The sequence below is a fragment of the Anastrepha ludens genome, chromosome 6, assembly GCF_028408465.1.
Source record: "Anastrepha ludens isolate Willacy chromosome 6, idAnaLude1.1, whole genome shotgun sequence".
Classification (NCBI taxonomy): Eukaryota; Metazoa; Arthropoda; class Insecta; order Diptera; family Tephritidae; genus Anastrepha; species Anastrepha ludens.
The window spans coordinates 59,833,305-59,847,876 of record NC_071502.1 but is presented as its reverse complement, the minus strand read 5'-3'; the positions used below and the strand labels follow the sequence as shown (position 1 = coordinate 59,847,876).

Sequence of the window (14,572 nt, the reverse complement as noted above, 5' to 3'; positions counted from 1 at the left end):
TAAAAAAAAAATTAGTTATTGGTTACTATTTTGCAATAAAACTATGTGGCAAAACAAAATAATTTTTTTTTTTTTTGCTTAAAAGGAGTTTAATTTCATTTGATATCTATATATTCTTATTCAAGTGGAATTTGAGATAAATTGCTAGTTTGCAATAAAATTCAGGTGGCAACGCCATAAAACATATGCTTTTAGATCCAGATATATCGGTTGAAAATTTCATATCATCATATACTGAACTTATCTTCTCTCCAGTACTCTATCACAAATACTTTGTGATGTATGGGAGGCGCCACGGCCGCAGAGGCTAGATAAGGGGCTGGAGATAATAGCTATGCTATATCTTAAGCTGCGCTAGGTGTTGACGCCAGTGTGCGAAATTGCATGATGTCGGTTGAGCAGTTAAACCCTGAAAGCGTAACAAGCAAACAGACTCTCTTTCTCATATATAAAATTGGTAACGATTAACCCTATCACTCTCGTGAGGCACCATGCCATTCTAGTCGAAAAAACATAAATAGTGAGCAAAACCTTCACATTTGGCTGAACTCGGCGTGTTTTCCGGCCTTGTTTCTATAATGGTTGAGAGACCCTTTTAAGCAAATCTGGATCATCGTTGAAGTCATTCAGTTGCATACATACATATATATATATTTTGGCAAGTGTGCGAGGAAGTCCAAACAATTAATTTCACGTTATGAGCAAAGTCTTGGCATTTATGCGCCAGCTACTCGGCGCACGGATCGTTTGCCGATAATTGATAAGCGATTTGATAATAAATTTTAAACATTTCAAAACAAACTGGAATTAAATTTCATTAATTGAATTCAAAGCTTATTTAGTGCAACATCAAAAAAACATTGACTACCATTTAAAAATTTTGCGTCAATACTTTAAAATTTTTTATTCCATGGCATCACAGAAATGCAAATTTTTACCAAACGAGAATGCAAAAAAAACAAAAAAAAAAATTGAAAATACGCGCTTTCTTTACTTCACACAACTTTCATCATAATACATACTCTATATATACATATTTGTGTTGGTGTGCATAAATCTTGATGTGAGTTAATAGCAAATATTAAATCGATCCGCTGTCGCAGCGTCATTAACTCCTCTGTATATTTACAGGTCATGCAATAAATTTCCAAAGATATATATATCCATACTTACTTGCGTGCATACGGCTTTTGCTTACGTACATACACACACATTTACCGACTTTCAGTGAAGCATCACTTCATTTCCACTGTGGCTCATCACCGGAAATGTTGTCACAATTAAAAATTGATGTCATTTAACTGCCTATCTCCAACGCCATGGCGTCCACTCTACAACGCTTTCGCGTGATTTTCTATATTACGTAACACTTCTCTGCCGACCGAAGGTTGCGATTGTACCACGCAAGGTGTAAATTTGCTAAAAAAGAAATAAAATAGAATCTTTCATTTTATCGTTAAAAATTCGAAAAATTTTATATTCGATGCACTTCGCTCAATTCCTTAATGCACTGCTGTTGTTTCGATGCATATATATATATATGTATGTATGCAGGTGTATGTGTGTGAGAATAAGTGTGAGTGCCTTATACTCGTATGTAGTTGCGTAAGTTGTGTCAGTCGTAATAAGTCATTTAAAGTAGTCAAACGAATAAAGTGAAGTGGATTGCATAGAAGCATTTAATGGAGACTGAGTTAAAGGATTATGAAGGCCTGCCCTACTTGAAATCAGTGCGATTTACAAAACTCATTTCGCAGATTCCTGAACAAAAATCAAAAGTGAGCTGCGGGCCCTGATGTGTATAATTATGTGGCATAATCCGTTTAGGCGACATATGGGTGCCCTATTTATTGTCGAGAATCCATTGTGTGCATCTTGTTTGGAGGATGAGGATAGTATAGAGCATTTTCTCTGTCGCTGTCTGGCCTTCGCCATACATTTTTCGGTCGGATGGACTGAGAATGAGCGCGCTACATTCTCTTCGCCAAGACAGAGTATTGCGACTCAGGAAAGAGTCTGAGATGTTTGCAGAAAAGCAATGAGTTTCCACGCCACCTGTTTTTAAATCCTCTCTTAAGTAAAATAGGCACTATTGCCTCAAGGCTGTCAAAATTCCGGTCGTAAATAATGCCATTTCATTCCAAGGTTTAAGTAAAGCCCTACTTTTTTCTCTTCCGCATTTTTTATCGTTTCATAATTCTTGGGACATGCACCGCAAGTTATCGAGTAACTGCTGATTGCACTACACAACACGGAAAAAAATAATAAAACTCTGATAATGGGCTTTGGCAGAGAGGACAGAACAAGCATATTTGAAAGTTTACGTATGAATTTTAATTTAAGAGAAGTAAAAGTTTTCGTCCTATTATGCATTCTTATGGCAAATCGGCATAGGAAATCAGTTGGAGGGTTAACATTTTCCACAAAAATGTTTCCCTTGAAACTCTACTACTTATCTCTTAACACACCTCTCAAATAACAACTTAAATGCCAGAAATAGGACAAAACGGCAAATGCGTAAGGGTTAATTTCGTTTGCGTACATTGAAAACATTGTTTTGGAAAAATTTCAAATATTCAGAACCTTGTTGTTGAAAAAACTTTGATTTTGTCATACAGTGTAATGGATTACCTTTTTTAAGGATACTTCATATTCTCACTTTCATTTAGTTATTTTATAAAAATGAGTTCGTTATTAATGACACAAATAAAAACCCCTACTCAAATAATTTTAAAATTATTCACTTCAAAAATTTTTTTTTTATATACACAAGGTGGCGCAAAATTAATAACCCCGTGGCGTCGTACAACAATCATATGGGGGTATTTTGAAAATCCATGCAAAAATAAAAACTAATGAATTGTTTGGGATAAACTTTTTTTACTTTTCGATATAGTCTCTTTTTAGGCTTAAACCCTTCATTAACCGCTATTCTAGTTTGTTGACCCCTTTCGCATAATACGTTTTGTCCATTCAGAAAAATAGCCACTCATTTCTGTTATCACCTCCTCGTTTGAAAAAAATCATTTCCCGTCAGCCATTTCTTTAAACTGGGAAGCAAATAGTAGTTTGAGAGATCCGAGTGAGCCAAGTTTGAAGAATAGGTGGGATTTGAAGCGAATTGGAACCCTATTTTCATTAATTTTGCGACCACAAGTGCTGAGGAGAGAGCTGGTGCGCTGTCATCATGGTAATGGAAAATCACCCAACTTCCTCATTTTAAACGAATGCCAAACACAAAGAAATATACCGATCTGGCGTAAACTCGCAGCACGTTCTTCCAAGAGATACTACTACCGAAACACAACCTCGATATGTACCAGTAGTCTGATTTTTCATGGACTTTTCAAACGATCTTCGTGTTTGACACTTGTGAACTAGACGGCTGTGGTATACAAACAGACATGCAATGGAGCGCATAAAAGTCCAAATAAAGATTTGCCTCTCTTAAAATGATTTTTTATTATTTAGTAAAAAGTTGTTGAAAAACAATATTGTATTATTTCCGCCACCTTGTATATCAAGTATTGACTCTTTTATGCCAAGTAAATTCATGGAAATTTAATATATCGAAACTTTCAATTTATACTTTTACTTAATGAAGCCAAAAAATCTAATTAATGCAACTTGTCGTTTTTATAAATACACGCGCTCGTATATGCTGACTGCTGCTTGTTCGTAAATGGCAAACTTATATTTGAATTGCAAAATTCTTGCTTCCCTGGCTGTGCTGGTGAATTCAACGCTTATCTGGCTCGTTGGCACCTCAATACCTGCAACGCCGCAATGCAACATCTCGTCTCATCGAAATACGACTGCCTCTATTAATATCTCTACTACCACTGCTACACTGGTTACTAATCGAATGCAGCCAAACTGGATGGCGTGAAAACGTATATGCGTATGCGTCGTGTGCCCAATCATCTGCAGGTGAAAGTCATTAAATGGTTTGATTACCTGTGGCTGACCCAAAAATGTTCCGACGAGGAGCGAGCTGTATCCTGTCTTCCTGATAAATTAAAGGTAAATATGGTCAAATGCATTCATGTACATACGCACACATTCACCAGCATAAACATACATACACAAAAATAAAAAGCAACAAAGCAGTGGCGCCTATATATAGGCAACACTTGATGGTACGTAAATGCAGGCGATTCGAACCTATGGCGAATGAATAGTTGATGCTTTTGCATTGCTGTAGGAAACATTTCTGGCGATACGTACATCTAATCAACTACTGGTAAAAGGACACTTCAGACATTTTAGATGTATACAAACATACGTGCATACCTAGTATTGGCTTGTGCATTTCGCATTCTATCGAGCGAATGGTTTGAACTGGGCTATTGGTTATTGGGCAACGGAAATTTGCATTTGGTATCATTTGGCAATTGTCGTATTTTTGTTTGATGCCCCATCTCCCTACGGGTGACATAGTGGCCGCTTTAATACACATAAATCCATACTCACACACACGCGTATGCAGCAACACGTAGCCTAGCGTGTTTGCAGTCGCACGCATTTACAACTAAATTGCCATTTCGTTTGAGTTGATTTATTCGTAATTATATTTTCGAGTTTCGCATTTCGAGTACAATTTTCACATTTCTATTTTCATCGCTATTTTCCTGATTTTTTTTTTTTCTGTTACTAATTTTGAAGCGAATTCTCTTTTTCTCTACCAATCACAAATTTATTTTCAAATGTTTATTCCTCATTTGCAGGCTGAAATAGCAATTAACGTCCATTTAGATACACTTAAGCGAGTTGAAATTTTTCAAAATACCGAAGCGGGTTTCCTATGCGAATTGGTGCTACGTCTGCGGCCGGTACTCTTCTCACCCGGTGACTATATTTGCCGGAAGGGTAAGTGATTTCAAAGGCATACACACAAAATTTGTTGCAATATATACACACACACATATGCAGGCAGCTGGTATTTAATGGCTATTGGGAGTTTTTGCCGCAATGCCTAGTGCCTGGTAATGGTAATTGATACTAATCGCCCATACGAATGCATTGCCTCGAATTCAGTTTCAATTGGGGATTAGAATGGGTTTACTATCATTTGGTGAATCATTTAAAAAAAAGCAATTAAATTAGTTAGTCTTTAAAGTACTATACAGAGCTTGATTTTTACGTAATAGTTTGCAGAGCTGCAGAATAGCATAAGAGTTCAAATTATCTATTCAAATGGAGTTACGCCTTTTATCTGAAATCTCAGAAAAATCACTTGGAAGTAGTTTGTATTGAACCGTGAGACAATAAAATGTATCCAGGGAAAATTTTATATGCATGTGAAGCTACAGATTTTATATAGTAATGATGCGTACTTAGATTGTCATTTGTTCAAAGGACGACATTTTCAAAAACAAAAAAAAAGCTTTTAAAAAAACTTGTTTTTCTTTTCGCTAAGAAAAGTTTCCGCTTTTTTAAGTAGCCATTGCGTATACTTTATTTTATAGATGGAAAGTTAAATTTTTTTTACGTAATAGGACTATGTATAAGTTCGTGCGGTTTTTTTTCGAAATTTGAAACTTTATTGACGTAAAATGGTTACAAATTTAATATTCAAAATATTGTCCATCGCTTACTACTACTTTTTCCCATATTTCTGGCAATTCACGGATTCCCTTTGTGAAAAATTCGGTCGGTTTTGCCGCAATCCACGAATCGATCCATTTTTTGACTTCATCGTAATTACGGAAGTGCTGGTCAGCCAGGCCATGTTGCATCGATCGGAAGAGATAGTAATCGGATGGCGCAAGGTCTGGACTATACGGCGGGTGGGGTAGGACATCCCATTTGAGCGTTTCTAAGTATGTTTTAACCACTTGTGCAACATGTGGCCGAGCATTGTCATGTTGCAAAATAACTTTGTCGTGTCTATCGGCGTATTGCGGCCGTTTTTCTCGCAGTGCTCGGCTCAAACGCATCAATTGTCGTCGGTAGACATCCCCCGTAATCGTTTCATTCGGTTTCAGTAGCTCATAATACACAACACCCAGCTGGTCCCACCAGATACACAGCATAACCTTCAGGCCATGAATATTCTGCGCCGACGTCGATGTTGAAGCATGGCCAGGGTATCCATACGTTGCCCGACGTTTTGGATTGTCGTAATGGACCCACTTTTCATCGCCAGTCACAATTCGATGCAAAAAACCCTTTCTTTTGTGCCGTTGAAGCAGTTGTTCGCATGCCATAAAACGGCGTTCAACGTCTCTTGGCTTCAATTCATACGGCACCCAATGGCCTACCTTTCGGATCATTCCCATGGCTTTTAAACGTTTGGAAGTGGTTGATTGATCAACTCCCAAAGTTTTTGCAACCTCTTCTTGCGTTTGAGCCGGATCTTGATCGAGCAATTCCTCCAATTCGGTATCCATGAACTTTGGCGGCGCACCCTCGCGTTCTTCGTCTTCCAAGCCAAAATCACCACTTTTAAAGCGTGCAAACCACTTCTGGCACGTTCGCTCAGATAGAGCATGCTCACCATAAACTTCCACCAAGATACGATGACTTTCGGCTGCTTTTTTCTTCATATTAAAATAATGAAGAAGAATTCCCCGCAAAAACACATTATTTGGCACGAAATTCGACATTTTCAAGTGTGGTAAAAATATTGTTGTTTACGCTTCAAATAAAAAACTTATACTGACGTTTGTGCCTTACGACAGTAGCTCTCCAATGAATGTTTGGAAATGTGGATCGATGGAATAATAATCAAGTTACGCCATCTGTTGTAAAACCGCACGAACTTATAAATAGACCTATTAGAAATCCAACTATTTTTTTCACAAAAAAACGAAGTTGAAAATTAAACGGAATTTGTTCTCAGTAACCGAATAAGTCACCTAAAATCAGTATCAGGGACTATGCTTTAAATTCTTTTTTGGAAATTTAGTCCTTCGAAACTTTAAAACCGTTTCAAAAATTAAATTAATGAGGAACCTAAAAGCTTATAATTTCACGTGCATATGAACATTTTCCGGGCTAAAAAAAAATTTATTTTTGGAGCATGGTGTGAAGTAATCAATAGTTTTGAATATTTCTAGCTTTAAGATGTGGATAAAATGCTAGGACGAGCATCGGTAGTTTGAAGTAGATATGCTTTTTTGTTTCTAATAGTCCACTTTTAAATGGTATTATTTGACCTGTTTGATTAAAGATGGAGTTAAGTTATGGTCACGTGCTAGAAGTATAATAATTTATCCTTAAGATTGATAGGCTGTAACAAAACTCTACCCGATTTAATTCAGGGGTATCTGAACGTAGTTGTTCGAGGGGCAGCGGGTGAATCCTTTTAAGATGGAGCTCGTCCTTTCCACGAGGAAATATAAAATACCCAGAGTTCGACTCCCCTCGATGAGGGGCGCTCCATTGGTGCTTTCTGGCAAGGAGAAGTACCTAGGTCTAATCCATGACAGTAAGCTAACGTGGAAGCCCAACATTGAGGAGAGAGTAAGGAAGGCAACAATCGCCTTGTATGGATGCAAGGGCGCAATTAGCAAAAGATGGGGTCACTCGCCTAGAGTTTTATTTTGGCTCTATAATACCATAATAAAGCCAATCTTGTTATATGGAGCCGTTGTCTGGCGAAACTCAATGCAGAGGACGACATCAGTTAAAAATCTAGAAAGAGTTCAAAGGTCTGTACTCATTGGAATCAGTGGGGCGCTTCGAACTACTCCTACTCTAGCGCTTAATGTAATGTTAAATGTGGTACCTATAGACATCGCAGGGAGAATTGCCGCTGCACGTACCGCAATTAGACTGAGGTGTTTGGGATATAAGTTCAATCTCACATACGGGCACTCAAGCATTCTCAGAAACTTTGAGTTCAACCCCTTGTCGACGGATCAGTGCGTGCCTTCGCTTAGTCCAAGCGGAACTTTCTCCACCCATATTCCATCAAGGGAGGAGTGGACCGGGGGCAAGGCCTGGTTAACCTGTTCACGGATGGCTCGAAGTTGGACGGTAGGGTTGGAATAGGAGTATTCTGCAAAGAGCTCCCCATCAAACTCAAATGCAGGTTACCGGATCTCTGCAGTGTGTTCCAAGCAGAGGTGACCGCAATTAAAGAAGCAGCAGACTGGCTACTTACTTGCGTAATAACTGTTAAGAAGGTAAATATTTTCTCCGATATCCAAGCGACAATTAGGGCCTTAGGCTCTATTATGGTGCATTAGAAACTAGCCAGGAAATGGGCAAGTCCACGAACGTGTAAGGTCGCGAAGTCCTTCTGGACACGTTCGGATAGGAGGCGTTCGAGGGATATTCTGGGGATGACAAAATCTCATCTCTCAAATTACGTGGGCATCCTCACGGGGCACTGCCCGCGGGGTACACATGCCGTGAGACTCGGAAATACTTCGAGTCCTTTTTGCGTCAGCTGTATGGAGGATGAGCACCTGCTCCTTAGCTGTCCAGCTCTCGCGGAACTAAGATTTAAGCATCTTGGTTCTCACTTCTTTTCCGCGCCTGCTGATATAGCAGGTCTTGATAACAAAAATTTGCTGAACTTCATCAGCAGCATAAAGAGGCTAACACAGCCGCAGACTAGTCACCGTTCATAGTCCACAAACACTCAACCCTCCCCATCCCTTTCCCTTTCGTACTATAGTACTTTTCGCCCTCTTGCAGTGGTATCACAAAGGGTGAACCAAACTTCTTTCGTCCAAGTGGGCCCACTCTCTGGGCAACCATCACTACCAAACCTCACCTAACCTAACTATACATTTTAAGCACATTTCCTAAGTGCACACAGGAGAAACCAAATGAAAGATACAATAGTTTTTAAAATGTCATAAATTCATTTAATGAGTGCTTTAACCAACAGTTACTTTAAATACTGGATATTTTGTATATTAGCAGGAAATATGAAAACTTTAAAGTTGAATTTTGGCCGCTGTTGCATGCCTTCTGGCCCTCTGTGGAGTGTTGTGTTAGGAATTGAAAACGCCTCAATTTTTCTAAATGCCACTTCATGTAGTTTTCTCGTACACTTTTACGCGTATTCTACAATAATTTACAGAACAGTGGATCGGTTTTTAATAGTGGCAATAACTTTAAAGATCTAAATGTCTTTTTTGACCCCAAGCTATCTTTTATTGCTCAGCTATCCTTTATGTTCGAGATCGGACTCAAATTTAGAATTTGTAATAGAAATTCAAGCGATCCTTTGTACAATTTCACTATCAAATTACGCTACCAAAGTCAACTAAGACCCATTCTTGAAGATTCATTTATTCAAATCATTTGATAATTTTGCACATGCAGTTTTATAGATAAGTGAAAATTTGAAGTGGTTAAAAAATTGCGTTAATTTTGACTTTTTTTTGCTGATGGTGTTGGTTTTCTGCGTTCATATAAAAAAATGTGGAGTTAGTGTTAAATGAAGAAAATGCACAAGACCGCGACTAAAAAAATTCTCAAAAAATCAGTGTGATTTTTAAACTACTTGAACTTTGCACTTTACTACACCAAAATTTAATCGTCTACAAAACTGCATACCCACATTTTTTTATAAATTCCTAGTAAAAAGTTTGAAATTTTGTATGCAAATAAATTGTTTATAAATTTAGTGCAAAGTTTTAAACTTTGCGTAATATGTCTTTTGGTGTAGTATGAGCTATATATTTATAAAAAAGTAAGCGAAATTAAAAAATAAATAAATAAATTATAAAAATTTGCAGTATGTGATGTACTTTGATTGGACCATGGCAGTATTTCTTACAACATAAATCAAAAATTGGCGTATATTTGCAAAAAAAAATTTTTTTTGACTAACAAAGTGAATACTGGATGACAAACATACAAACACTTAGGCATGCCGCAAATACACATTGCGTGCTAATAGTTTTTAACGCATTATTAGTCGTTTAGGTATTAGTGCTTCCCATCTGGCACAAGAAAGCTCAACTAGCGAACACTGTACTTGGAAACGGCTATTAGGTTTCCACTTCAAAAATAAGTCAGGTGAAATATTTGTATGAGCCATTAATCTACCATGCATATGTGTGTGTATCAACAATAAATACCCCTTAGCTACTCAAATTTACTAACAAATATTTTCTTTTCATTTATTCTACACGCTGCAACACCACAACGACACCGTGAAATCTCTACTGATTGGCCAAACGCACGCTATAACAACAAACTATTGTGCCCTTGGTTTTTGTTATTGTTTTTGTTTTTGTTACACCACTAATTACTCTGCCAACTGTGGCGCCAACGATGATGCCATCGTAAACTAATATAAAAACAACAATACTTTCACGGATATGTATTAATGCTGGAAACTGGATATAACAAAAATGTACACGAAAATTTAACAACGCCAACAACAACTAAACCAACAACGAAAATGTGCAAAAACCCAAATGATGTGCCAAAAAACGCACACACACCCGCATAATGGGATGTGAAAATGCACATATGCATGCATGGCACACACACATGCGTGCTAATTCTGTGTCCGTTTGGCTGCCCGTCCGAACTGACGTTTTGACTAATGAACTACGCGTTGCATTTTGGTCACGAAATTCTGCTACCAAACAAACTGCCATACGATACTAACATGACATGCTGGCTATTCTTGTGCTTATGTGCTTATGTGCATATATGTATGCGTGCGCGGGCATGAGTGTGTGTGTGTTTGTTTTGTGTTTCATGCAACTTTCTTATGCAAACATAAATGCCAATGTCCTTACGCACTTGACGACGACGATAATGAATGATCTGTTTGGCTGGCATCCTACAATACAACCAACAAAAACAACCACTGTTACTGCAATTACTTATTTCCTATGGCTTCATGTGATTCGGCACAAATGCTGGTATTATAACAACAATAACACTATGTGTGCATCCTCGCATTCACGCACCACCAATAAATTACCCATTTGAACATCTTAACAACGCTATTGGGGATTTCGTGATCCACACTCGGCTACCACAACAACTATCATTGCCATGGTTATGTGTGCACCACTTGACCGCCGAAATCCTCAACACTCAACTACCATAAACCACTGAAATCAATGCAAACCACTCAAACTGCTAACCCTCTACAACTGCGCGGTAACCAATGTTACATTCAACCACTCTACCGGACATCATCGCTCTTATCTGCTGGCAACTACATTTATGCTGAACAAACACTGGCACTCTGCACTCCATCTACTTTTGCCAATTACCACTCAATCCAGGTGAGGTTGGGAAGGAGATGTACATAGTAAATCGTGGCCGTCTGCAGGTGGTGGCCGATAATGGGAAGACGGTGATGGCTTCATTGAAGGCAGGTTCCTATTTTGGCGAGATTAGTATACTGAATATGGGCACAGCAGGTAAAGAACTTGGTAAATATCAGTTTTAGTGCGCCAGGCGGAACAATATACACGTAAATAAGAATGTTTTGAAATTTGTGAGAGTTCCCTTAGCAGTCGATGCTTACACCTTTTCAAAAAAAGAAAAGTAGCAGAAATATCACGATACACCCATTAGATTGTGTAACTGCTTACCTTCCACAAGTACCTTTAATTTTAGTAGCTAAACACATACAAAACAACAATCATTACCCTTTAAATCTACGACACACAACTTATTATTATTATTATTATTGACATGTTCAGGTGTTACAATACATATAGGTATATGTACTAAGAACTTAGTCTATCTACAAAAGATTTCCACATATTCCGATTGCTGGCTAGGAATTTTAATTCATTGAATGGCTTTTTGGATTCCTGGTTAACGCATCTACGCCAAGTCATTTGGGGACGCCCTCTGTTTCTAGTGCCTTGCGGGTTCCATTGCACAACTTAAGTGCAATTTAATGGTGTTTGTAATATTATTATTTGTTATCTTATAAATTTTTTACATATATGTGTGTATGTTTTTTTTTTTTATAATTCGCTTAGGTGTTCAAATATTAATTTTTCCATGCCCTACCGAGTTAATTCTTCTTGAAATTGTGCAACCCGTTGGCAATAATAAAAATCCCAATTACATTTTAATAGCACACAATAACAAAAATAAATAACATAATGTAAAGGTATCCTTCCTCACATACATATGAACACACAAACAAATATGATCCTGTTTATACATCACGCGACAAAGCACATCAAACTTTGACCAATTTTAAATTTAAGGTGAACAGCACTTTTATCTGTCTCAGCAACTTTCTTCCATAGTTGTTATATGTGGCTATAGTAGGACTATGAATTAGAGGAGGAGTGTTCGTTCCTGTAAAATATCAATTCTCTACAATGGCATACATAATCAGCGCATGCCCAAGAAATCTTTCTGAGATTCCTGTTTTTGACTCCATACGGCTAGGGCGAAAGGTTTAACTGCCAATTCTTCTTCAGGCCAATTTCCTCTATAGCTAGTTGGCTTATATGTGTGATATAATATTTTACAATTATATTACTTATAAATAAAAAAATAAGCAAATACTTCTAGGTGACCACTGAGTCTATTTCCTATATTCACGGCTGCTTGTACATGATTTCCCAATATGTGCGACGAAAATCCGTAAACATTTTTTCCAAGCTTTGACTCATTTGTTTTGGGAAGCTACCCTGACTGACCGTCTCCAAACAACTTGCAAATAAAAAAATTTCCTTAAGCCCGCTTTGCAAAAATTGACTGTCACGAAGCCAAGAACATCGTGTAGCGTCGAATTCAAAGAAGCCACTTCGATAGTACTGCCAATTAATTTCAATTGCTTTATAATTTTTGGACCTTTATTAATTTGAAAAATTAGTAGATACTCACAAATGGGTGAAAGAATCTGATAATCATAAATAAATACGCAATAAATATTTTTTGATTACGATGAAAAAATATTTACTGCCTTAAAGCAAAATTTATTGAGTCTTTGATATCTCTCATAGCTATCTAAGACACTTTACAGTGTTTCAGAAATCTTATCTTTGGCTAAAAAAAGTATTTCATAAAACATTTGAAATCCAACGCTGCCACACAACTTCATTCTACTATATTTTGGATTTCACTATTTAACGTTCCTCCATTTCCTCACTGAAAATATTACGTTGATGGAAAATCCACGTAAATTACTCAAAATTGGCTCTTATGAAATGTTAAGCCACAGAGTTCCATCACTTTTGAATTCATTTATACTTAATATGGCCTAGGAAGGGACGTTGAGCTAATTGAGACCAGTGCTGCAGCACTTTTTACGGAAATTAATGATTGAATTCAATAAATGCATTGCTGTTCGCTCCCTAAAGAAGCTGACTGCCTATGACATCTTCTAGGGAACTTCACTAGACATGAATTACACTCTAAGAAAGAGTTTCGTTTCTTATAATATAGTATTTTACTTTTAAAGTTGTTTTGCGAGACCCTAAAACTAAAATAATAATACACCTACACATGCAAATAAAGTTGATCTGGTATTTTTGAGCCACTCTGTGTAAGCAATTTCTTCAACAAAACGTCTCTCACAAAAACAAGAAAAAACTATTTGTCTTTAATTAATATGCAACGGCAAAATGTTAACAATACAACTACACAAGTAGATTTTTCATAAAATACTATTTTGGTCAAATCATTTTTATAATATACATATGTATGTGACTCCTTTCCCTCAATGCTATTAGTATGAAACTGCGTGTAACAATTATTTGTATTTTTCATTAATATCTGTATGTTATTAGTACCCATTTTAGATTTTTACAAGCAATTTAATTTTTTAGAAACTTTTAAAATATGATTTTTCCATAATTAATATTTCTGTTGGTATGACTAAAAATGAACTTGGACGACCTGACTTTCTAAGCAGTTCGTAATGCGCAAAAATTTAGATTTCTATCACTAACTTGATGGCTATCATAATAGCTCCATTTTTTTCGGCCCTTCAAGATGCATCTCACGCGTCACCAAACGTCACGCGATATCTTTCTCCTTCAATTGATGTGGCAGACAGTTACCAGCTTTCTTGACCATCCCGTCCCTTCGCCTGCAAACATTTACAGATGGTTGATCTGTCAACATCCAACTCATTAGACATATCGTCCCCTTAGTATTAAAATAGCCTATAAATTTTTTGATGTTTTGAGAAAATGAATTTCAAACTTTTTGTCGAAAGTAGTTCTCACTCAAATCTCGTTATGTCTGTAAATATTTATTATTTTTTGACTGACGTTTTGACCCACTTTGTGAAACTAGAATTTGACAAAATTTTGACCACATATAAAATCGACGATGGAGAATCCAAAAATTCAATAAAAAAAATAATAGCCTATGAGCACATAGGCTATTGTTATACTAAGGGGACGATATCATCCAGGGTTCGACATGCGTCTTCATCCAATAATTGTTGGAGTTGAATATCTTTGAATTTCTTCAGTACCTCTTCGCGACCCGAAATTGCCACTTTGGAAGCATCGAAACCACTCTCTACAAGTTGTATTTGATGGAGCGCGCTTACTGTAAATATTGATCAATATACGACACGTTTCAGCCTCTCTTTTCTTTAAAAGGTAATAATGAAGCATGACTCCCGCAAATGTTGTGTTTTTCGGGACGAACGTAG

General features: G+C 37.1%; 1 protein-coding gene across 1 annotated transcript in view; it reads left to right on the top strand.

The window, feature by feature from the left end:
- The window catches only part of LOC128867730 (cyclic nucleotide-gated cation channel beta-1), a 131,811-nt gene that overhangs the window by 86,040 nt on the left and 31,199 nt on the right, over window positions 1-14,572 (top strand). Inside the window, exons 4-6 of the mRNA XM_054109187.1 lie at window positions 3,872-4,023; window positions 4,728-4,869; window positions 11,217-11,354. Of these exons, the coding sequence (XP_053965162.1) occupies window positions 3,872-4,023; window positions 4,728-4,869; window positions 11,217-11,354 (432 nt within the window). The remainder of the gene's footprint in view (window positions 1-3,871; window positions 4,024-4,727; window positions 4,870-11,216; window positions 11,355-14,572) is intronic.